The 27,167-nt window shown below is 36.8% G+C and overlaps 1 protein-coding gene and 1 pseudogene across 1 annotated transcript; one reads left to right on the forward strand and one right to left on the reverse strand.

The window, feature by feature from the left end:
• Nucleotides 1–224: 224 nt before the first annotated feature.
• On the forward strand, nt 225–1,228 carry LOC138894602 (germin-like protein subfamily 1 member 14). Its single transcript, XM_070179313.1, has 2 exons — nt 225–414; nt 500–1,228. The coding sequence occupies exons 1-2, from the start codon at nt 291–293 to the stop codon at nt 1,060–1,062; spliced, it is 687 nt and encodes a 228-aa protein (XP_070035414.1). The 5' UTR covers nt 225–290; the 3' UTR covers nt 1,063–1,228.
• A 22,666-nt stretch (nt 1,229–23,894) lies between these two features.
• On the reverse strand, nt 23,895–26,352 carry LOC104084826 (germin-like protein subfamily 1 member 7; annotated as a pseudogene).
• Between the last annotated feature and the right edge of the window lie 815 nt (nt 26,353–27,167).

The following is a 27,167-nucleotide window of genomic DNA, read 5'->3' on the forward strand; positions in this document are numbered from 1 at the left end:
CCATCGAAAAATATGATTAAGTCTTTGATAATAGTTGCTAACTGTTTGTACAATCTAAGAAAATTTAAGATTTAGTCGTAATTGTTGTTGACAGAACATCACGACACAAATATTTAAAAATTCACCATTGATAACTTGGTAATGCAGAAGCCTAATCCACACTTTGTTTAGGGGAAGTTTGAAGACTGATTCAAACAAATTTTCGTCTATAAATAGGCACACCTCTCTAATCATATTTCTTACAGATAAACAAATTGTTTCAATATATACAGAGTTGTTTCTAATTTGCAATGGCTCTCAAGTCCTTTATATTAACCATTGCCATTTTGGCTGTTGTCTCTTCAATAAGCCATGCATCTGATCCTAGTCCTTTACAAGATTTTTGTGTTGCTGTTAACGACTCTATGGCTGCTGGTAAATTACCGAACTACAAATTTGATTGTTTGTTTTCACTTGTACTTGTTGTTATTTTCACTTTCTAATAATTATTTTTACGCAGTTTTCGTGAATGGAAAAATATGCAAGGATCCAAAGGTTGTCAATGCCGATGACTTCTTCAAATCAGGCCTAAACATACCTGGAAATACTTCAAATCAAGTCGGATCAGCTGTAACTGCAGTGAACGTCGGCAACTTACCTGGACTTAACACTCTAGGCATTTCATTAGTTCGTATTGATTATGCACCATATGGTCTCAACCCACCTCATACTCACCCTAGAGCAACTGAGGTTCTTGTTGTACTCGAGGGTACTCTCTATGTCGGTTTTGTCCTTTCAAATCCCGGACCAAATATGAAGAACAAACTCTTTACAAAGATTCTAAAACCTGGAGATGTGTTTGTTTTTCCAATAGGTCTCATTCATTTTCAGTTTAACATTGGAAAGACGACGGCTGTTGCATTTGCTGGACTCAGCAGCCAAAATCCAGGAGTTATCACTATTGCTAATGCAGTTTTTGGCTCAGATCCACCAATTAATGTTGATGTCCTCGCCAAAGCATTCCAAGTTGATAAGAAAGTGATCGATTATCTCCAATCTCAATTCTGGTGGGACAACAACTAAATTTAGTACAAAGACAAATAATACTATGATGTTTCTGCTTGTTTTTTGAATTTAAGAAATCATAAATAAAATTCAGGATCTAGTCCTTTGGACTGGTTTTCCTTGATCTTTGTATTGGATGTACTAAAGTAGGAATGTTTTAGTAAAAGTTATGTTTTCTGACCCACACACCATTTTATTTTGCTCTACACTATTATTTGCATGCTTATGCTAAAAACAACTGAGGCGTTTCTGAATACAATCGATTAGCTCTCAATTATTTGCCAAAAAAATTAGAAAAAGATACAGTAAGCAAGTGTTATTTAAGTCCTTTATTTTTGTTGTGTTTATTCATTCAAAGATGGAAAGTAAGAAAAAATGAATTAATCAAGCCAGACGCCACGTAAAAAATTAAAAAGGACAGTTGTTGACTTTACTGTCAGCATAGGTTGACTGCTTTAAAAATACAAATGTATACCAAATCAAGTAGTAGCAGTTGTACAACGAAGGTTGATATCAACATCACGTGCTAAGAAACAAGGCAGGAGTTTTCAGTGGCAAAAGTAAGACTATATATCGCCAGCTCCGGTGGCGACCTATCTTTAATTTAATTTCTGGCATATTTGTTTTACTTTTGTGGCGAGGTTAATTAATCGCCAGAAAACCTAATAATAAAATAAATTAGCCTATGTGATGAAGAATTTGACCACAAAAAGTAAACAAATATGTTACAAATAGATTTGACGGAGCCATTACTTAAAAAAAACAGCATATAATTCGGCAACGTGGTGCTTACTTTTGGTGTCGACTAAAATGGTCGCTATCATCGTCATTGAAAACTCTCGGTGTGGATTGCATTTCATGCAAATGCTCTTTTGCCATTTCCAAGATTCGAGTTTATGGACTTGCACACATATTTTGTATTAAGAATAATTGTATATTGGTTGCTATCATTAAAAGGTTGATCACCCAAATTAAAAGTGATCTGCTAAGGTTTTGTTAACTAACTATATTTGTAAAATAATTCTTGAGAAGATAAAATAACATATAAATAGAAATGTAAAAGAAACAGGATTTAATCCAAGCCCACTGAATTCACAGTGTTTCCTTAAGGAATTTAATCCCCTTCTAATACCCAAGGTTGTGGATTATTTCCTCCCAGGATAGAACGAATTACACACTGGTGTAGCGATACTTCAAACACCAGTGTGAACGAATTACACACTGGTGTAGCGATACTTCAAACACCAGTGTTTCAGCGAACACAAAGATCGGTAGCAAATCACACTTACTGTTGCTTTGTTTGTAGTTAAAACAGTGCAGAAGAAAGGAGGAGAAGTCAGAAATTCGTATGGAAAATCTGAGAGAATGGACTGGTATTTATAACCAATGTTGAGCTCAAACTGAAGAGGTGCAACTCTTCAAAACTTAAGAGGTGCAACTCTTCAAATCCGAAGAGGTGCCAACTGTTTCTTCAAATCTGAAGAGGTGCAAACTGTTCTTCAAATCCGAAGAGGTGCAAACTGTTTCGGTCATATTGTAAATGTCTTTTACAAAAGCGAAGGGCATATACTATTACATTAGATTTAATATTAATATTCCTTTTACAAAAAACCGGATATTTAATAATATTTATGTTAATATTTACTATTAATAAATAAATTTGGTCCAAAAAAATTAATCAATCAATCAATCATTTGACCGAAGCCGTAACCGAAGCCGAGCCGAGCGAGCAAGCAACGACGACGGCGCGAGGCTTGCCTTATTCTTAACTCTTTAAGAGCTAGAAGAAGTGCAATTGTATATATACCCATCAAAATCTTTTCCTCTTCCAATATGGGACAATGTCCCTTTGTCAAGGAGGAAAACTCAAATATTTTTAATTTTTTTCCATTTCCCATTCACCCTCTTTTAAGCTACATTTAAGCTTAAAATCCAATAATTTTAAGTTACATTTAAGCTTAAAAACCAAACAATCCCCCACATGAATGGGGAATGGCTATATCACCGAAATATGCATGAAAAAACTGTGTGATTCGCAAGCAAGGATTAATTGCATCTGTATAAGTAGGTTTCCCTTTGAACTTTCCGTAGTGAACTTATGTTGGATATACTCGGTCAATCGGTAGATTTGATATCTTTCAACCGTCGAACTTTGGTGTATACCTAGACAACCATAAGTCACACAACCAACCCTTAACCGTCTTTGGCTCTCATTGTTGTATTCGTTCCAGCCATGAACACCGCCTGATTTAATAAGTGCGTAGAGAATTGGCCTTACAAAATTCCCCCTGAAGCGGCTAACACTTCACACTTACATAGGTGATTCCTAAATGTGTCATCCCGTAGATACACTATTTGATATACCCCGTATCAAATTTAGAAATCATTAAAAAGCCTTAATGCTTTATCCTTGGTACTGAACATTGTCACATCACGAGAATGGACCAAGCTTTTAGTTGACAATGTTGAACCATCATTAATGACTTTGTTTGATCTCCTTGAACCTAAATATTGGGATCTCCAGTTTTCTAGGTAGAGTTACAACCACAATGGCTTGTTCTCGGCCATAGTCATATTCCCCTCGATGATTTCTCAACTACCTCTCTAGTTAGGCCTTTTGTAAGTGGATCTGATACATTATCGCTTGACTTTACGTAGTCAATCGCGATAATTCCTCTAGAGAGTAATTGCCTAACGGTTTTATGTCTTCATCGTATATGACGAGATTTACCGTTATACATCACGCTCCCAGCCCTTCCAATTGCCGCTTGACTATTGCAATGTATACATATTGGTGCCAATGGTTTGGGCCAAAATAGAATGTCTTCCAAGAAATTCCAGAGCCATTCAACTTCTTCACCGGCTTTATCTAAGGTTATGAACTCAGCTTCTATTGTAGAGCGGGCAATACAAGTTTGCTTGGATGACTTCCAAGATACTGCTCCTCTACCAATAGTGAATATATATCCACTTGTGGACTTAGAATCAGTTGAACCGGTGATCCAATTTTCATCACAATATCCCTCAATCACCACAGGATATTTATTGTAGTGCAAAGCAAAGTCCTGGGAATGTTCTAAATATCCCAAAACTCGTTTCATTGTCATCCAATGAGATTGACCTGGATTTCTCGTGTATCGGCTCAATTTGCTTATAGCACAAGCTATATCTGGTCGTGTACAATTCATGATATACATTAAGCATCCCAACACACGAGCATAATTCATTTGTGATATGCTTTGGCCTTTGTTCTTTGCTAATGCAAGATTCACGTCAATTGGAGTCTTTGCAACTTTAAACCCTAAGTGCTTGAATTTTCCAAGTAATGTCTTAATATAATGAGATTGTGACAATGCCAGACCTTGAGGAATCTTATTGATCTTAATCCCCCAGAATTAAATCAGCAACTCCAAAGTCCTTCATATCAAACTTGCTAGTAAGCATACGCTTAGTTGCATTTATGTTGGCAATGTCATTACTCATTATCAGCATATCATCCACATATAAGCAAATAATGACTATGTGATTTGGAATATTTTTAATGTACACACATTTATCACATTCATTTATCTTAAAACCATTTGACAATATGGTCTAGTCAAATTTCGTAGGTGCTTGTTTTAGTCCGTAAAGAGACTTAACAAGTCTACATACCTTCTTTTCCTTACCTGGAACCACAAACCCTTCAGGTTGTTCCATGTAGATTTTTTCCTCCAAATCTCCATTTAAGAAGGCCATCTTAACGTCCATTTGATGAATTTCAAGACCATAAACTGCAGCTAATGCTACTAACATTCGTATGGACGTAATTCTTGTAACTCGAGAGTATGTATCAAAATAATCAAGACCTTCTCGATGTCTATACCCTTTGACTACTAGTCTTGTCTTATATTTATCAATAGTGCCATCATCTTTCATTTTCCTTTTAAAAATCAATTTATAACCCAAAGGTTTATTTTCAGGAGGAAGATCAACCAATTCCCATGTGTAGTTGTTCAATATGGATTCTATTTCACTATTGGCTGCTTCTTTCAAAAATAATGATTCCGAAGAAGACATAGCTTCTTTAAATGTTCGAGTCATATTTTCCAATAAGAAAGTCACAAAATCTTATCCAAATGAAGTAGACGTTCTTTGACGTTTACTACGTCTTGGATCCTCCTGATTAAATGTACTTTCTTTTTGTTTCTTCCCGAGGTCGTTTAGATACTTCACCAATCGACTCACATTCCTTTTTATATGAGTATATATTTTCAAAGAATTCAGCATTATCTCATTCTATAACCGTATTATTATGAATGTCAGGATTTTTTGATTTATGAACCAGAAATCGATATGCTTTACCATTGGTCGCATATCCTATGAAAACACAATCAATGGTTTTCAGTCCTATTTTTACTCTTTTGGGTTTAGGAACTTGCACTTTTGCCAAACACCCCCACACTTTAAAATAATTCAAGTTGGGCTTCCTTCCTTTCCATTTTTCATATTGAATGGATTGTGTTTTGCTCTGGGATACTCGATTTAGTATCTGGTTAGCCGCAAGAACGGCTTCCCCCCACAAGTTCTGTAGCAAACCAGAACTTATCAACAATGTGTTCATCATCTCTTTTAATGAACGATTGTTTCTTTTCGCAATCCCATTGGATTGGGGCATGCAAGGGGCCATTGTTTGATGAATTATTCCATATTCTAAACATATTTCTTCAAAAGGAGATTCATATTCGCCACCCCTATCACTTCTTATCATTTTAATTTTCTTGTTAAGTTGTGTTTCAAGTTCATTTTTGTATTGCCTTAATGCATCTATTGCTTCATCTTTACTATTAAGTAAGTAAACATAGCAATATCGAGTACTGTCGTCAATAAAAGTTATGAAATACTTTTTTCCACTGCGAGATGGTATTGACTTCATGTCGCAAATATCTGTGCGAATTAAGTCTAAAGGATTTGAATTCCTTTCAACTGACTTATAAGGATGTTTAACATACTTAGATTCCACACATATTTGACATTTTGATTTGTCGTATTCAAACATAGGCAATACTTTCAAATTAATCATTTTCCGCAAGGTTTTGTAATTGACATGACCCAAATGTATATGCCATAATTCATCTGACTCAAGTAAGTAAGAAGAAGCTGAAATTTTATTATTATTCTCAATAACCATTACATTCAGCTTGAAAAGGCCCTCAGTGAAGTAACATTTTTCCTACAAACATTTTATTCTTACTTATTACAATCTTATCGGATACAAAAACACACTTAAACCCATTCTTAACAAGAAGTCCAGCAGAGACTAAGTTCTTTCTAATCTCGGGAACATGAAGGACTTTGTTCAAGGTCACCACCTTACCAGAAGTCATTTTCATAAATATCTTTCCAGATCCTTCAATTTTGGCCATTGCAGAATTTACCATAGAAAGCGTCTCTTCGGGTCCAACAAGAGCATATATAGCAAACGCTTCTCTAACAGCACAAACATGGCGAGTGGCTCCAGAATCAATCCACCACTCCTTAGGATTTCCCACCAGGTTGCATTCAGAAAGCATAGCACACAAGTCATCGATATCTTTGTGCTTTTCAACTATGTTTGCTTGACCCTTCTTCTTGTCATTCTTTGGAGCACGACAATCTGCAGATCTGTGTCCATATTTTCCACAGTTGTAGCAATTTCTGTTGAACCGCTTCTTGCTTGGGTTGCTTTTCGGTCCATAAGCCATCTTCCTCTTTCTATCTTCAACAATGTTTGCTCCCATTATTGTTAAGTTTCCATGGCCTTTCTTTTCAGCAGCTTTGTTATCCTCTTCGGTTCTCAACCGAACAATGAGATCTTCAAGGGACATCTCTTTTCGTTTGTGTTTCAAGTAATTTTTTGAAGTCCTTCCACAAAGGAGGCAACTTCTCAATTATTGCTGCAACTTGGAATGCTTCATTGATGACAAGACCTTCAGCGAAACTTCTGTTAGTAGAAATAATATAATTAATACTTTCAATATTAGTATTAATTTGACTTATACCTTCAGCAAGGAGATCGTGAATAATCACTTTTAATTCTTGGAATTGGGTAATAACAGACTTGCTATCTACCATTTTATAGTCCAAACATTTAGCGGCAATGAATTTCTTTAACCCGACATCTTCTGTTTGTATTTCCTTTCAAGCGCTATCCACAGTTGTTTTGACGTCTCCATATTACTATAGACGTTATATAGATCGTTCTCTAGTCCGCTAAGAATGTAATTCTTGCATAGAAAATCATAATGCTTCCACGACTCAGTCACGAGAAAGCGTTCATTTTCTGGAGTTTCGTCAGGCAAAACAGGAACATCTTCCTTAATGAACTTCTGCATACTTAAAGTCGTCAAGTAGAAGAACATCTTCTGCTGCCAGCGCTTGAAATCAATCCCAGAAAATTTTTCGGGTATTTCTGCCGGTGCCAATGCCGGTGTTGTTTGGCTTGTCGATGCATTGGCAGTTACCATAGGAACAGTCTGGTTTCCATTGTCATTCGTTATTTCTATAAAAGAATGACACAAACAAACGTTAAAATCACGTAGATTTTAATCTCCACTGGAGTAGAAAACCACATAGGTTTTAGTCTCCAGAAACAGTGAGTATAACACAAATATAGAAAATATTAAATTCCTTAAGCTTGTTAACGAACTGTATTTGTAAAATAATTCTGGAGAAGATAAAATAACATATAAACAGAAATGTAAAAGAAACAGAATTTAATCCGAGCCTACTGAATTCATAGTATTTCCTTAAGGAATTTAATCCCCTCCTAGTACCCAAGGTTGTGGATTATTTTCTCCCAGGATAGAACGAATTACACACTGGTGTAGCGATACTTTAAACACCAGTGTTTCAGCGAACACAAAGATCGGTAGCAAATAACACTTATTGTTGCTTTGTCTGTAGTTAAAACAGTGCAAAAGAAAGGAGGAGAAGTCAGAAATTCGTATAGAAAATTTGAGAGAATGGACTAGTATTTATAGCCAATGTTGAGCTCAAACTAAAGAGGTGCAACTCTTCAAATCCTAAGAGGTGCCAACTGTTTCTTCAAATCTGAAGAGGTGCAAACTGTTCTTCAAATCCGAAGAGGTGCAAACTATTTCGGCCATATTGTAAATATCTTTTACAAAAAGCGAAGGGCATATACTATTACATTGGATTTAATATTAATATTCAGTTTACAAAAATTCGGATATTTAATAACATTTCTGTTAATATTTACTATTAACAAATAAATTTGGTCCAAAAAATTAATAAATCAATCGATCATTTGACCAAATTCGAATCTGAAGCCGTAGCCGAAGCCGAGCCGAGTGACGACGACGACGGCGCGAGGCTTGCCTTCTTCTTAACTCTTTAAGAGCTAGAAGAAGTGCAATTGTATACATACCTATCAAAATCTTTACCTCTTCCAATATGGGACAATGTCCCTTTGTCAAGGAGGGAAACTCAAATATTTTTAATTTCCCTCCATTTCCCATTCACCCTCTTTTAAGCTACATTTAAGCTTAAAAACCCAATAATTTTAAGCTACATTTAAGATTAAAAACCCACAATCCCCCACATGAATGGGGAATGGCTATATCAAGGAAATATGCATGAAAAATCTGTGTGATTCGCAAGCAAGGATTAATTGCATCTGTATAAGTAGGTTTCCCTTTGAACTTTCCGTAGTGAACTTATGTCGGATATACTCGGTCAATCGGTAGATTTGATATCTTTCAACCGTCGAACTTTGGTGTATACCTAGACAACCATAAGTCACACAACCAACCCTTAACCGTCTTTGGCTCTCATTGTTGTGTTCGTTTCAGCCATGAACACCGCCTGGTTTAATAAGCGCGTAGAGAATTGGCCTTACAAAATTCCCCCTGAAGCGGCTAACACTTCACACTTACATAGGTGATTCCTAAATGTGTCATCCCGTAGATACACTATTTGATATACCCCGTATCAAATTTAGAAATCATTAAAAAGCCTTAATGCTTTATCCTTGGTACTGAACATTGTCTCATCACGAGAATGGACCAAACTTTTAGTTGACAATGTTGAACCGTCATTAATGACTTTGTTTGATCTCCTTGAACCTAGATCTTGGGATCTCTAGTCTTCTAGGTAGAGTTACCGCCACAATGGCTTGTTCTCGGCCATAGTCCCATTCCCCTCGATGATTTCTCAACTACCTCTCTAGTTAGGACTTTTGTAAGTGGATCCGATACATTATCACTTGACTTTACATAGTCAATCGTGATAATTCATCTAGAGAGTAATTGCCTAACAGTTTTATGTCTTCTTCGTATATGACGAGATTTACCGTTATACATCATGCTCCCAGCCCTTCCAATTTTCGCTTGACTATCGCAATGTATACATATTAGTGCCAATGGTTTGGGCCAAAATAGAATGTCTTCCAAGAAACTCCGGAGCCATTCAGATTCTTCACCGGCTTTATCTAAGTCTATGAACTCAGCTTCCATTTTAGAGCGGGCAATACACGTTTTCTTGGACGACTTTCAAGATACCGCTCCTCCACCAATAGTGAATACATATCCACTTATGGACTTAGAATCAGTTGAACCGGTGATCCAATTTGCATCACAATATCCCTCAATCACCGCAGGATATTTATTGTAGTGCAAAGCAAAGTCCTGGGTATGTTCTAAATATCCCAAAACTCGTTTCATTGCCATCCAATGAGATTGACCTGGATTTCTCGTGTATCAACTCAATTTGCTTATAGAACAAGTTATATATGGTCGTGTACAATTCATGATATACATTAAGCATCCCAACACACGAGCATAATCCAATTGTTATATGCTTTGGCCTTTGTTCTTTGCTAATGCAAGATTCACGTCAATTGGAGTCTTTGCAACTTTAAACCCTAAGTGCTTAAATTTTCCAAGTATTGTCTTAATATAATGAGATTGTGACAATGCCAAACCTTGAGGAGTCTTATTGATCTTAATCCCCAGAATTAAATCAGCAACTCCCAAGTCCTTCATATCAAACTTGCTAGTTAGCATACGCTTAGTTGCATTTATGTTGAAAATATCATTACTCATTATCAGCATATCATCCACATATAAGCAAACAATTACTATGTGATTTGGAACATTTTTAATGTACACACATTTATCACTTTTATTTATCTTAAAACCATTTGACAATATGGTGTGGTCAAATTTCGCATGCCATTGTTTAGGTGCTTGCTTTAGTCCGTAAAGAGACTTAACAAGTCTACATACCTTCTTTTCTTTACCTGGAACCACAAACCCTTCAGGTTGTTCCATGTAGATTTCTTCCTCCAAATCTCCATTTAAGAAGGCCGTCTTAACGTCCATTTGATGAATTTCAAGACCATAAACTACAGCTAATGCTACTAACATTCGTATGGACGTAATTTTTGTAACTCGAGAGTATGTATCAAAATAATCAAGACCTTCTCGCTGTCTATACCCTTTGACTACAAGCCTTGTCTTATATTTATCAATAGTTCCATCATCTTTCATTTTCCTTTTAAAAATCCATTTAGAACCCAAAGGTTTATTTCCAGGAGGAAGATCTACCAATTCCCATGTATGGTTGTTCAATATGGATTCTATTTCACTATTGATTGTTTCTTTCCAAAACAATGATTCCGAAGAAGACATAGCTTATTTAAATGTTCGAGGCTCATTTTCCAATAAGAAAGTCACAAAATCTTGTCCAAATGAAGTAGACGTTCTTTGACATTTACTACGACTTGGATCCTCCTGATTAAATGTACTTTCTTTTGTTTCTTCCCGAGGTCATTTAGATCCTTCACCAATCGACTCACATTCCTTTTTATACGGGTAAATATTTTCAAAGAATTCAGCATTATCTGATTCTATAACCGTATTATTATGAATGTCAGGATTTTCTGATTTATGAACCAGAAATCGATATGCTTTACCATTGATCTCATATCCTATGAAAACACAATCAACGGTTTTCGGTCCTATTTTTACTCTTTTGGATTTAGGAACTTGCACTTTTGACAAACACCCCCACACTTTAAAATAATTCAAGTTGGGCTTCCTTCCTTTCCATTTTCATATGGAATGGATTGTGTTTTGCTATGGGGTACTCGATTTAGTATTCGGTTAGCCATAAGAACGGCTTCCCCCCCCAAGTTCTGTGGCAAACCAGAACTTATCAACATTGCGTTCATCATCCCTTCAGGTTGTTCCATGTGGATTTCTTCCTCCAAATCCGAAGCCGAATCCGAATCCGAAGCCGTAGCCGAAGCCGAGCGAGCGACAACGACGACAGCGCGAGGCTTGTCTTCTTCTTAAATCTTTAAGAGCTAGAAGAAGTGCAATTGTATATATACCCGTCAAAATCATTTCCTCTTCCAATAAGGGACAATGTCCCTTTGTCAAGGAGGGAAACACAAATATTTTTAATTTCGCTCCATTTCCCATTTACCCTCTTTTAAGCTACATTTAAGCTTAAAACCCAATAATTTTAAGCTACATTTAAGCTTAAAAATCCAACAGGTTTAAAGTTAAATGGGTCTATAAGACACCTCCTAAAGTATGAGGTATTATGTGTAGATACTCATATATAATTTCTAATTTAATGATGGGCTAAATTAGAATTACATAAATATGTACAACTATAAATGGGTTATGGTCCCCAAATCAGACGTAAGGTTTTCTTTTCTAATATCCCACCATTGGAAAAGTACGTCTTGATTTGGAAGACCCCTAACCGCAAGACGAGGTGTTTCATTCGTTCTTTTGGATTTAGGTATGCTTCCGCATCTAGTTTTTATTCTCGATGATTTGACATGATAGTTCTTGGGTAAAAGATGATATTTTTCATCTTTAAAGTAAATTGGTTCTAACAATTGGTATCACGAGCCTCTGTCATGTTAAATTATTGAAAACTTTTACATAAAAATATATTGAGAAATCAAAAAAGAAAAAGTTTGTACTGGCGGTGCTACTTTAGGAAAATGATTTTTGTATTCTACAAACTACAAAGTAAGGTCTTGTTTTGGTTGATTAATTGATATTTTTATCTAAATTTTGTTTATTAAATCCGAGACTCAAAACTCAAAAATGAGTAAAAATGATTAACTTCCGATTTTATGGGTTCTGTCCGAGCATTTTCGCATTTGTGGACACTTAACTGCATCTGCGGTTTCCTCTTCTGCGAGGCATGGCTCGCTTCTATGAGCCCGCATCTGCGATCTATAATCCGCAGGTGCGATTACACCAGAAGGCCAAAATTTCAGATTTTTCTTAAGTCCAAATTTTGATCCGTTAACCATCCGGAATCCACTCGAGGCCCCCAGGACCTCAACCAAATACACCAACAAGTCCTAAAATATCATACGAACTTAATTGAGATCTCAAATCACATCAAACAACACTAAAACCATGAATTATACTCCAATTCAAGCTTAAGGAACTTAAGAATTTTCAACTTCTACATTCGATGCTGAAACATATCAAATCAAGTTCGATTGACCTAAAATTTTGCACACAAGTCATAAATGACATAACAGACCTATTCAAATTTCCAGAATTGTATTCCAACCCCGATATCAAAAAGTCAAATCCATGGTCAAACTTTGAAAATCTTTAGCCCTTAAATTTCTAGTTTCCGTTAAATGGCCATAACTTGAGTTAGGGACCTCCAAATTACATTCTGGGGATACGCCCAAGTCCCAAATCACGATACGGACCTACCGGAACTGTCAAATTAATGATTCGGATCCGTTTGCTAAAAATGTTGACCAAAGTCAACTTAATTGAGTTTTAAAGCTCTATTTCACCTTTTAATTATTCTTTTCACATAAACACTTTCTGGAGAATTATACGGACTGCGCACGCAAGTTGAGGAATGATAAATAGTGTTATTTGAGGTCTCAAAATACAAAAATAATTATTAAATTTAAAGAAAATCTTTTGGGTCATCACATTCTCCACCTCTAAAACAAATGTTCGTCCTCGAACGAAATTAGAAAAGTACCTGAGCTGGTGAAAAGGTGTGGATATTTACTTCGCATGTCCGACTCGGACTCACAATGACCCATACTGCATCAAACTTTCTCTGAGTTTATGGTAGCCCAACAATAAAATCCATAGTGATACGCTCCCACATCCACTCAGGAGTTTCTAACTTTTGAAGCAAACCACCAGGTCTCTCATGCCCGTACTTGACTTGTTAGTAGTTTAGACATCGTGATACATATGCAACTATATCCTTTTTCATTCTCCTCCACCAATAATGTTGCCGTAAATCTTGATACATTTTGACGCCACCTAGATGAATAGAATACCTGAAACCGTGTGCCTCCTCAAGAATTAATTCACGAAGCCCATCCACATTAGGCACACAAATACGACCCTACATTCGCAGAACTCCATCTTCCCCCCACAACAACCTGTTTGGCATCACCGTGCCGCATCGTGTCCTTAAGGACAAGCAAATGAGGATCATAATATTGTCGCTCTCTGATACACTCATATAAAGAAGACCGAGTGACTGTGCAAGCTAGAACCCGACTGGGTTCTAAAATATCTTACCTCATGAACTGATTAGCCAAAGTCTGGACATCTGCTGCTAACGGTCTCTCATCAACCGGAATATAAGCAAGGCTTCCCATACTCACAACCTTTCTACTCAAAGCATCGGCCACCACATTAGCCTTTCCGGGGTGATACAAAATGGTGATATCATAGTCTTTCAACAACTCCAACCATCTTATCTGCCTCAAATTGAGATCTTTTTGTCTGAACAAATACTGAAGGCTATGATGATCAGTAAATACCTCACACGAGACACCGTAAAGTTAATGCCTCCAATTCTTCAATGCATGAATAATGACTGCCAATTCTAAGTCATGAACAGGATAATTCTTCTCGTGAACTTTCAACTGCCATGACGCATATGCAATCACCCTGCCATCTTGCATCAATACTGCACCAAGCCCAACGCGAGATGCATCACAATATACCGTATAAGATCCTGAACTTGTGGGTAATACCAACACTGATGTTGTAGTCAAAGCGGTCTTGAGCTTCTGAAAGCTCAACTCACATTCGTCTGACCATCTAAACGGGGCACCCTTCTAGGTCAATTTGATCAATGGAGATGCTATAGATGAAAACCCCTCAACAAGTCGGCGATAATAACCTGCCAATCCCAGGAAGCTCCAGATCTCTAAAGCTGAAGTAAGTCTAGGCCAATTCTGAACTGCCTTAATCTTCTTAGGATCCACTTTTAGGCCTTCAGTAGATACAACATGCCCCAAAAAGGCAACTGGGCCTAACCAAAATTCACATTTTAAAAATTTAGCATATAACCGATTATTCTTCAAAATCTGAAGCACAAATCGAAAATGTTGCTCATGTCCTCTCGACTGCTGGAGTAAATCAAGATATCATCAATGAACACAACCACAAAAGAGTCCAAATAAGGCTTGAACAGCTGATTCATCAAACCCATAAATGTTGTTGGGGCATTTGTCAGCCCGAATGACATCACTAGGAATTCGTAATGTCCATACCGAGTCTGAAAAGCTGTCTTAGGGACATTAGATTCCCTAATCTTCAACTGATGGTAACCAGACATCAAGTCGATCTTTGAAAACACCTTGGCATCCTGAAGCTGATCGAATAAGTGATTAATTCTTGGCAACGGATACTTGTTCTTGATAGTCACCTTGTTCAACTGCCGATAATTTATACACATTCTCATCGACCCATCTTTCTTCTTCACGAACAACATGGGCGCACCCCAGGGCAAGACACTAGGTCTAATGAAGCCCTTATCAAGCAATTCTTGTAATTGTTCTTTTAATTCCTTCAACTCTGGCGGGGCCATACAGTATGGTGGAATAGAAATGGGTTGGGTGCTCGGAGCCAAATCAATATAGAAGTCAATATGTATGTCGGGTGGCATCCTCGGCAAATCTACAGGAAATACATCTGGAAACTCACGGACAACCGGAACTGAATCCATAGCAGGAACATCCACACTAGAATCGCGAATATGATCCAAATAAGATATACAACCCTTCTCGACCATACAGAGAGCCTTCACATAAGAGATAACACTCATGGTGGAATGGCCAAGAGTCCATTTCCACTCTATTCGAGGTAACCCCAACATAGCTAGAGTCACCGTTTTGGCGTGATAATACAATATAGTATGATAAGGTGACAGCCAATCCATACCCAAGATGACATCAAAATCTACCATGCCAAGAAGTAGAAGATCCACGCTAGTCTCAAGACTCCCAATAGTAACCACACACGAATGATAGACATGATCTACCACAACAGAACCTCCCACCGGTGTAGATACACACATAGAAGCACTTAGAGAATCACGAGGTACAACTAGATATGTAGAAAAATAGGAAGACACATAGGAATAAATAGATCCTGGATCAAATAGAATTGAAGCATCTCTATGGAAAACTGGAATAATACATGTGATTACGGCATCGGATGACTCGGCCTCAGGCCTATCTAAAAAAGCATAAAATTGGGGTTGGGCCCCACCACTCTGAACCGCGTCCCTGGGACGACCTCTAACTGGCTGGCCTCCACCTCTAACGGCCTGACCTCCACCTCTAATGGCCTGACCTACACCTCTATCTTCCTGACCCATATCTCTAGCTTCCTGAGCAGGCGGTGAAGCGACCGGTGCCGGTATGATGGCACGAGAATCCTGCCGAGATCTGTTGCTCGACAACCTAGGGTTCCCACACTCATAACACCCATCCTACTATTGTGGCTGCTGAAGCTGACCCGAATGGCCCTGATAATCGTTGTAGTGACTCTGGAGTGGTGGTGCGCTGATAGGAGCTGAATGTGCGTTAAATGTTGGTTGCCCAGAGTAAGGCATAATAGGACCGTGACTTCCTGAAGCACCGTAAGATGCCTGAACTGCTGAATGAAACGGTCTGGGAGGATGACCTCTACCATAATTACCCCTGCCACCATATGAAGCACCACTGAACCCACCGAACTGACAAGGCCTCTTATCAGACCCCTGCCCTCTCTTCTGTGCAAGAACTATCTCTATCCTCCTAGCAACATTAGCAACCGCCTGAAAGGAAATATCACTTTCGATCTCCTTGGCCATCTGAAGCCTGATAGGGTGAGTGATTCCATCAATAAACCTCCTCACTCTCTCTCCCTCAGTAGGTAGTAAATGGAGAGCATGACGGGCTAAATCCACAAAAAAGGTCTCGTACTGAGTAACAGTCATACTGCCTTGTTGTAGATGCTCAAATTGCCTGTGGAAATCCTTTCTCAATGTGATAGGGAGGAACTTCTCTAGAAGTAGCCGTGAGAACTGCTCCCATGTCAATGCAGGTGATCCAACTGGTCTGGTAAACGTATAACATCTCCACCACCTCTTGGCGGAACCTGTCATCTGAAATACAGCAAAATTGACCCCATTGGTCTCAACTATACCCATGTTTCGCAACACCTCATAACAGCGGCCAAGATAATCCTGTGGGTCCTCAGAAGGTGTACCACTGAAGTGAACTGAAAAGACCTTAGTAAACTTGTCCAGCCTCAGTAAAGCCTCATAAAACATGGTGGGCCTATCATCGGCCTGTGCCGCAATAACTGGCTGAACTACCCCAACAGGTGGGGCTGCTGGATCCTGATACTGGGGAGCCATCTGCTCTGGAGCGAGAGTAGTGGGAGTCTGTGCTCCTCCCCCAGCCTGTGAGACGGCTGGTGCCACTGGAATTGTACCATTCTGGGCCACGCCCTCCATAAGACTCACTAAACGGACTAGGGCGTCCTGAAGCACTAGAGTAGATATGAATCCTTACGGGACCTGAACTGGTCTAACCGGTACAGTCTGAACAGGAACCTCCTCCTGAAGATCCACCTAAGGTTCTACAATAGGTGCGGCTGCTTGAGCTTAATGCGCACGACAGAATAAGAAAGAAGTGATATTGTTCCTAAACTTTATAGCCCCTGAAAGATAAGTACAGACGTCTCCGTACCGATCCTTCAAACTCTACTAAGCCTGCTCGTGACTTATGAGACCTAAGTAACCTAGTGCTCTGATACCAACTTGTCACGACCTGAAATTTCCACCTTCGGGACCGTGATGGCGCCTAACATCTCACTTGCTAGGCAAGCCAATGTTAGAATAATATTAGCCATTTTTAAATAATTTTAAATTAATTAATAACAAAGGCATAAATGCGTAAACAAAATCTGAAATAAAGTGAATAATCCATAATAATAGCAATATCTGAATACCATCCCAGAACTAGTGACACAAGTGCATGAGCTTCTAGAATAATACAAACAAGGGTCTGAATAAGATTAAGCTATCTGAAAGAAAGCACACAGCTAAAATAAAGTAGAAGGGGATTTCAGAACTGCGGACGCTGAGCAGTTATACCTCAAGTCTCCTCTGGGTAGCTGAATCCGAGCAAGTCTATGGTACGCCATTGGGACCAAATCCAAAATCTGAACAAGAAGTGCATAGTGTAGTATGAGTACAACCGACCCCATGTACTTTGTAAGTGCTGAGCCTAACCTCGATGAAGTAGTGACGAGGCTAAGGCAGGTCACTTACATTAACATGTATGCAATAATAGTAATAACAACAATAATAGAAATAAAACAAGTAACTCATTTCAATAGTTGAAGCCAACTCGGCAGTCATAGCCACTTATTATTTCAATCAATTTCCATTACGGCGTGCAACGCGCTCCAACAACATAATTCTTCAATAAATTTCTGTTGCGACGTGCAACCCGCTCCAATAATATAAACTTAAAATATAATCTATTACGGCGTGCAACCCGATCCCCTAATATATTTCTTTTTATTTTCATTGCGGCGTATAACCCGCTCCAACAATATAATTTCATAACTTTTAAATATACAAAAAAATACTCCCATAAATACCACATTCAGTAAGAGATTATTAGGCAACAAGGCACACAACATTTATAAATTATTTCGGAAACAAGTAATGACAAGTAGCAATTAATTGTGGAAATCAAGGAGAAAATAGGCAATTTCATATTTAATATACTAAATGTCAAGTAGCAATTAAGACACATAAATCAAATAAGCATGTAACAATTATTGCATGAATTCAAGAATTAATATTTAACAAGGAATATGAGAGAAATAATTATTATGAAAATTAATTCATGTCTTAAAAATAATTTATGATTTTTAAATAATTATGCAAACAATTAATTTGATGATGTATAGACACTCGTCACCTCGTCTATACGTCGTTCACATGAATTACATATAACAAATAATTTAAGGGTTTTATTCCCTCAAGTCAAGATTAACCACGACACTTACCTCGCTTTGCAACCAAATTCAAGATTCCAATAAACCTTTGCCTCTCGAATTCGTGTCCAAAATCCTCAAATCTAGTCATAAACAATTCAATATACTCAATACATATCGTAGGAATTAATTCCATATGAATTTACTAATTTTCCGGATTAAAATTCAAAATTCATTTCAAAAATCAATAGTGGGGCCCACGTCTCGAATCTCAGAAAAACTTATGAAATCTGAATATTCATTCCAATACGAGTCCAACCATACAAAAATTATCAGATTCCGATGTCAAATGGACCTTCAAATCTTACATTTTCGTTTTTGGAAAGTTTTACAAAAATTCCTATTTCTTCCATCTAAATCCGAAATAAATGATGAATATAGACATGGATTTATGAATTATAATCACTCTTAGTTATAGAACACTTAACCAATCCAAAGTCGTGAAAACCCCTTTTGGAATCGCTTAAATACGAGACTCAAAATTCAAAAATGAGTAATTTGGTTAACTTCCGATTTTATGGGTTCTGTCCAGGCATTTTCGCATATGCGGACACTTGATCGCATCTGCGGTTTCCGCTTCTACGAACCCGCATCTGCGGTCTAAAATCCGCAGGTGCGATTACACCAGAAGGCCAAAATTTCAGGTTTTCTTTAAGTCCAAATTTTGATCCGTTAACCATCCGGAATCCACCCGAGGCCCCCGGGACCTCAACCAAATACACCAACAAGTCCTAAAATATCATACGAACTTAGTCGAGACCTCAAATCATATCAAACAATGCTAAAACCATGAATCATACTCTAATTCAAGCTTAAGAAACTTAAGAATTTTTAACTTCTACATTCGATGCCGAAACCTATCAAATCAAGTTCGATTGACCTAAACTTTTGCACACAAGTCATAAATAACATAACGAACCTATTCAAATTTCCAGAATCAAATTCCAACCCCGATATCAAAAAGTCAAATCCGTGGTCAAACTTTGGAAATCTTTAACCTTTAAATTTCTAGTTTTCGTTAAATGGCCATAACTTGAGCTAGGAACCTCCAAATTAAATTTTGGGCATACGCTCAAGTCCTAAATCACAATACGGACCTACTGGAACTGTCAAAATACTGATCCGGATCCGTTTGCTAAAAATATTGACCAAAGTCAACTTAATTGAGATTTAAAGCTCAACTTTTAATCATTTTTTCACATAAAAACTTTTCGAAAAATTATACGGACTGTGCATGCAAGTCGATAAATAATGAATGGTGCTATTTGAGGTTTCAAAAAACAGAAATAATTATTAAATTTAAAGATGACCTTTTGGGTAATCACAAATTACTACACCAAGATATCACTTACAAATTAATATTTTGTCCAAAGATAAAATATTAATGGAGTGATGGGTATCTTGAGATGGGGTTTACATTTATTCAAATTTATTTTTATTTTGATTTTAAGTATTATGTGAGCTTATTTCATTATTTGTTATTCTCTGATATAGCTAAAATTACTCCTGCAAATATTACTGCCAACATCAATTCAATTCCTATGTTGAATGGCACTAACTTCAAGTCATGGCAAGAGAACTCAACATAGTTCTCAGAATCATAGATCTCGACCTTGCGTTAAGGGTTGATTCTCCACCACCTCGTATAGATAAGAGTACCTCTAATGAAAAGAGGGAGATGGAAAGGTGGGAGAGATCAAATCACATGTGTATGATGATCATGAAGAAAGCCATTCCAGAAATATTCAGGGGTACTATGTCCGACAAGGTTAAGACGGCTAAAAGGTTTATGGCTGAAATTGAAAAGTATTTGTCAAGAGTGAAAATGTTGAGATTGGTACAGTCTTGACAAGTTTGATTTTAATGAGGTATCGAGACAAATGTAACATCAGGGAGTACATCATGCAAATGTCTCATCTTGCTTCTAAGTTGAAAGCACTTAAGTTGAATCTCTCTAAGGACTTGCTAGTGCATTTGATTTTGATATCCCTTCCACCACAGTTTAGCTAATGTAAGGTGAGCTATAATTGTCAGAAAGAGACTTGGGTCTCTAGATGAGGTCATCTTACACGTTGTTCTGGAAGGGGATAGACTGAAGCAAGAAAAGATAGAAAGTGCTCACTTAATCGTTGTGCCTAAGGACAAAAGAAAGGGTTTCTTGAACTATCGAAAGTCTAATGATGGTGAAAGATACATCTACGATGGTGATGGCAAATCGGTTGAAGCCAAAGCAATTGAAACTTTTAGATTATTGTTAAGAACCGATTTTATTTGAATTTGAACGATACTTATGTTGTACCCTTTTTAGATGAAATTTGGTTATGTTTCTGTACTAGAGAGGTTTGGTTATTTTTATTTATTTAAAAATAAAAAAAATAGTCTCTTTCGTAATTCAAAATTGGTTGGTCCCAGTTCTTTATCGGGTTACAATAATTTATACTTATTTGATTTGATTACTTCGTTCGATGAGCCTTGCATGTTAACATAACTGGTAATAAGGGTAAATTAACCATCTAGTAGCCAACTTCTTTATGTCATGAGAGATTAGGTCATATCTCTAAAGGAGAATTAAGAGATTTCTGTCCAATAAAATTTTATATACCCTTAATTTTTCAAAAATTTTATCCCACTACTAAGATTACTTTTTCCAATAATGTGAAGTTCTTTGAGGATGTTGAGTTTGTGGGGGGAGGGGGGGGGATTTAAAGACTTTGTCTTTGAGGAGGAACATATTGATATTCCTCTAATTGTTATTGTCAATGCTCACAAACAACTTTTTATACCTGACATTATTCAAGAAATAAATTTGGATCAAAGACAATATCATTCAGCCCGTCATTCAAGAAGTAGTTCCCAAAGAACAAACTCTACAAGCTCAAGAATAAATTTCAATAAAAAAAATCATCTATGGACTTAAGAAAGTGTCTCATTAATAGTATTACTAATTTCATCAAGTTATTGTCTTATTTGGTTTCGCGATAAATCTTATTAATTATTGTGTATACCACAAGTTTAGTGGAGTAAGTATATTTTTTTATTGTGTGATGTATGATTAGCTTTGTATGCGTCTGAATATCTCATTTAATTTAGGGATGTTGGGCAGATATTTAAGCAATTTATAAACTTATCTTTTAAAAGTAGTGTAAAGGTTCAAAAGGTAATTACAGAGAACAAATACTTTATGCTCACATAAAGGAAGTCGAAAAAGTTAAAGATAATCAGGTATTTGAATATCGACTTATGTAGATGCTGATATAATATGACATACTTGGTTGATGAGCTATATAAGGGAGAGTGTTAAAACGAACACTCATAGCTCTTTTCATCGAGATTTTCCTGATGTATTTCCAGCAGATCTTCCGGGTATGCCACCCGACAGGGATATTGATTTTGGTATTGATCTATTACCGGGTACTCAGCTCATTTCTATTCCACCATACCGTATGGCCCCAGCAGAGTTGAAAGAATTAAAAGAACAGTTACAGGAATTGCTTGATAAGGGTTTCATTCGGCCTAGTGTATCATCGTGGGGTGCTCCTGTCTTATTTGTAAAGAAAAAGGATGGTTCTATACGGATGTGTATTGATTATCGCCAGTTGAACAAGGTTAGAGTGAAGAACATGTATCCATTGCCACGTATTGATGATTTATTTGATCAGCTTAAGGGTGCCAGGGTATTCTCTAAAATTGACTTGCGTTCAGGCTATCATCAGTTGAAGATTCGGGAGCCAGATATTCTGAAGACTGCTGTCAGGACTCGGTACGGTCATTACGAGTTCCTTGTGATGTCTTTTGGGCTGACCATATCTGATTATGGAATATGACCGCAAAATTTTATCACTGACTACAATTTATGGATAAAGTTGAAAGCACACTTGAGTTATTTTGTGATAATAAGTTGGCAGTCTCGTATTCCAATAACAACATGAGTTCGGTAAAAGTCAAAATACATTGACATAAAATTCCTAGTTGATAAAAAAAAAAGAGTTCAGAGTGGCTAGGTGTCTATAGAGTTTATTGGTACAAACTTCATGGTTATGGATCCACTTACTAACGGACTACCACCCAAGGTTTTCATGAGCATATTGCTCATATGGGTGTCATGTCATTTAAGAATATTCAGTTTCAGTGGGAGTTTGTTACCTCTTAAATGTTCTTTATGAACACAATTGGATTTTAGTTTAAGGTTTCAGGTAATGATTTCAGTTTAAGGATATTTAAGGTTATTTCTGCAAAAATAAAATATCCAGTTTATTTTTTACTCTGACTTGTTTTTCAGTTGGACCAGTTGGAAATAGGCATGCTTGGATCACATTGCATGTAATTTTCATGCTACATATCCATACTTGATCTATGGCATTTGGTTATGTTGGTATTTATGATCAAGGAAGGTTTAGTTACGATAAATGTAATAAAAGCCGCCTTGGTCCAATATTGCATGATTGATGGACGAGATTGTTCGGAGGTACTTTGATTTATGATAGCAAATATGTTTGAGCTCGTAAGGTGACATACAATTATAAAGTTATATGTACATATATATGTGTCGTCCAAGTGGGAGATTATAAGAGTTTATGGACTTGCACATATATTTTGTATTAAGAATAATTGTATGTTGGTTGCTATCGTTAAAAGGTTGCCCCAAATTAAAATTGATCTGCTAAGGTTTAAAGTTAAATGGTTTATAAGATACCTCCTAAAGTATAGGGTCTTATGTGTAGATACTCAGATATAACTTCCAATTTAATAATGAGCTACATTAGAATTACATAAACATGTACAACTATAAATGGATTATGGTCCCTAAATCAGACATAGGATTTTCTTTTCTAACATCCCATCATTGAAAAAGTACGTGTTGATTTGGAAGACCACTAACCGCAAGACGAGGAGTTTCATTTGTTCTTATGGATTCAGGTACGCTTGCGCATCTAGTTTTTATTCTCGATGATTTGACATGATAGTTCTTGGGTAAAAGATGATATTTTTCATCTTTAAAGTAAATTGGTTCTAACAGGATGTACATATTATCATCTTTACATCATAATTTTCTGTTTTTACTGGCAGTCCTAGCATAGTAGTTGTGGCTGTATATGAATGAGGTTATATATATAGTGATTCTCGCAAAGGTTTTTCTTTTGTTTGGGGGGAGGGGGAGGGGAGCTTGTCACTCCCTCCTCTCCTTTTCAGTAGAGTTGTCATTTCACTTATATTATCAGTACAAGAAATAATACCATCATTCTAATAGAAAAATTCGTCAGATCAGTTGCACTAAGAAGGTTCTGAGTCATCACTATAGCTAATATTAAAAGTGATCAATATTTGCATGTTGTACTTCTGAATGTATGGGACCTAAACGGGAATGAAAATCAGTCCAAAAGATCAGATCTTCAATATTATTTGCGTGTACTATATCTTGATCTAACATATACGTAATTAAGAATATCATCAAATTGTATGTTTCAAGAAAACATGGCTAGTTGATTTTACTCTCTTTTAGTTGTTGTCCCACCAAAATTGTGCTTGAAGATAATCAATAACTTTTTCGTGAACTTGGAATAATTGTTAATTGGTGGATCGATCTGACCCAGATACTGCATTTGCAGTAGTGATAACTCCTGGATTTTGGCTACTGAGACCATCCAAAGCAATGGCATTAGTCTTACTCACATTAAGTTGAAAATGGATATATAAGACCCCAAGGAAAAACGAAAACATCTCAGGTGTAAATCTTGCTGAAGTGCTTGTTCTTCCCGTAAGAACAACAAGAACCTCATGAGTTCCTCTAGGATGTGTATGGGTTGGATTAAGACCACGTCGTGCAAAATCAATACGAGCTAAAGAAATGCCTGAGTATTAGGTCCAGCTAAATTGTTGACGTTTATAGCAGTTATACAACTGATCCAATTTGATTTGATGTATTTCCAGGTTTGTTTAGGTTTGGTCCGAAGAAGTCATCAGCCATGACAAGTTTTGGGTCCTTGCAATTTTTTCCATTAATGAAAACTGTATAAAAAGAAATTAGAAAATCCCAATCTACATTTTATTATAAAAGTAGGAACCTCAAAAGTGAAAAATTAAATTATCCAAATATCCTTCTAAATAACTTAAATATCATATTTATAAAAAAAAATAAAAAATACGAAAACTCTTCGTACCCCTTCGTTAATTAAAAGTCACAACTGTTCCATTTCTTCTCCATTCTTATTTTTTCTGATATTCGTACGAGGCATCTTTAATCATTTTTTCTTCCCCCTCCCCCCCTTGGTTCTCCAAACAAGAGAAACAAGAAGGATGTTTGAGAATGTTTATTCTGGAGGCACCACCATACATACGCCTGATTCTGGTAAAGTTTTTCAATAGCTTTGCTTTGAGTCTAAAGATCCGTTTATGTTGGCTGCACTGCTACACCTTTTGCTTCTTATGATTGATACACTTATTCTTAAATGGACATATACTAATATATATAGGTAAAATGGCCTCCGTGCCACCGTAACTTGTACTTGTTTTTCAACCCGGTAAATGACCTTACAGGTTTCCCATTTAAACACTTATACTTGACGAAATGAGTACCAATAAACACCTCTGACCATTGACCAAGCCTATGAGGCAACAATATATGTGACATGTGTCACGTCCCAAACTACCCATAGACGTGATTAGCACCCGACTAACACTACCTTCCATGCGAACCCGTTTCTCATACATTTAACCATTAAAACAAACACTAAGAGAAAAGTAAGTGCATGTCTCAAAGTATTATGAATAATTAAAGATGAAATAGTTATCAACTAATACCTTAGCAAATTGATAGAAAAAAACCAACAATCACTCAATATATCAAACTCTAGCCCAAATCCTACTCCAAGACCATGGAGCATCTAACAGTAATATGAATTTAACTGGCGGATATGAACAACCCCAAGGAAAAGGAAATTAACTAACACGAATTACATAAAGCTGAAAAGAAAGCCTCCACGAACAATGCGGTGGCTCACCTTAGCAATAGGATCCACTCGAACGAACTCGTCAGTCACTAGCTCTATCTCCCGCAACGGTATCTGCATAGAGATGCAGGTAAGGAGTGAGTTATACATAGATATAACCCAATAAGATCCTCGACCTGCCACATTGAATACCTCTGGAACAAGTATTAGAAAATACAAATACGCCACAATAAGAACGATATAATAAATACGATGATTATACAATAACTAAATATATACATATCAACGGAGTTAATAAGAATTAACCAACAAGAGTACACAGACAGTACACACTAAGGACTTATCATAATTGCAATGAAAGAAATTTACCAACACCTTTACGAGTCCTGAATGACACCACAATGCATCAAATATGTAACGAAGCATACACAATGCTTACTGAAGCATACACAATGCCCCAAATATATATCAAGAAGCATACACAATGTCCCAAATATATATCAAGAAGCATACACAATGCTCGGGTGATGTACAAAGGCCTACACAATGCCCCAACATCATGGCTCACAGACGTATCAAACTATCAAACGCAATATCATGGCTCACAATCATATCAAACTCAACACCATGGCTCACAGCCGTATCACGCCATCAAACAACTTATAAAAAAAAATTCTTATATTTTTCATAAAATAATGTATTTGCGGCTAGTCTAAAACCACCGATTCTGCCAAGCGCACGATTGTCCCAACACATGGACCAGGCAGAGAAAAACACATTTTCAAAACGGATTTTAGAAAAGAAAGCATCAAAACTTAAAGTCTCACTTACCTCACTAACGACATGTACCCCAACCTTGCGACATTCAAAACATCAACCAAACGGCATTTAATAGCCTCTATCTCTCGATGCAAAGTAATAAAGCTCGACTTCAATGCTCAAACTGTGTGAAACCTATAAATTAACATATGTCTAGTGTTACCTCTCCCATCAACTCCATAATCCATATCTCTAAACAAATATCTGTCGCAAATTCACGTTTCTATTCTCAATATCTTTCAGCTTCTGCCAAGTATACTAGAAACCTGCAAGGAATAGTAATCAATAGGTTTACTTGTCTATCTCTTCATATTAGTTTTACAAGAATACAACATATGAATTTAGCATCTTTGCTGTTACACCCAAACAATTTGGAATATAATTCTGATCCAAAACGATTAGTTTGTTACTTTTTCTATTCTATTTTTTTTCATAGTTATTCTAGTATCCAAATCAGTAATAACTTATTATACACAATGAAATCTTATAACACACGAAGCAAAATTAAAAGAATTCTACTGGAAAACCCAGATTGGGAGTTTTAAGTACATACCCGAAATTATCAGTAAGTATATGAGATTTCTTAGTTGGTAATCTGTGTAAATATCTAATTTTTGCTATTTCTATTTCTCCTGCATTATATTTTTTCTAGGTTTATTGCGTGTGTTTATAGACTTTAGCATTAGATTATTAATTAATTTATTAAGAGGTTTAAGGATTTGGATTAATGCCCATTTCAGTTGAGTTATGCACAAATCAGGCCTAATTCTTTAGCCCAATTCGGTCGACCCAGTCCAGTAGATGGTTGGCCAAGACTTGGTTCAAAACGGCATAGTTTCATGATGAGTCTACGCCGTTTCATTAAGTGAAACCAAGACTCAATCTCACCCATCCATTCCCTCGTGATCCAACGTCTCTAAGTCAATCCCCTCCCTAAGTATTTAAAGTTTAGAATCCCTGAAAATTGCCTCTTGTTTCCCCTTATTTCCTCTCTTCTTCCTCT

The sequence above is a fragment of the Nicotiana tomentosiformis genome, chromosome 1 (genome assembly GCF_000390325.3).
Source record: "Nicotiana tomentosiformis chromosome 1, ASM39032v3, whole genome shotgun sequence".
NCBI classification, from domain to species: Eukaryota; Viridiplantae; Streptophyta; class Magnoliopsida; order Solanales; family Solanaceae; genus Nicotiana; species Nicotiana tomentosiformis.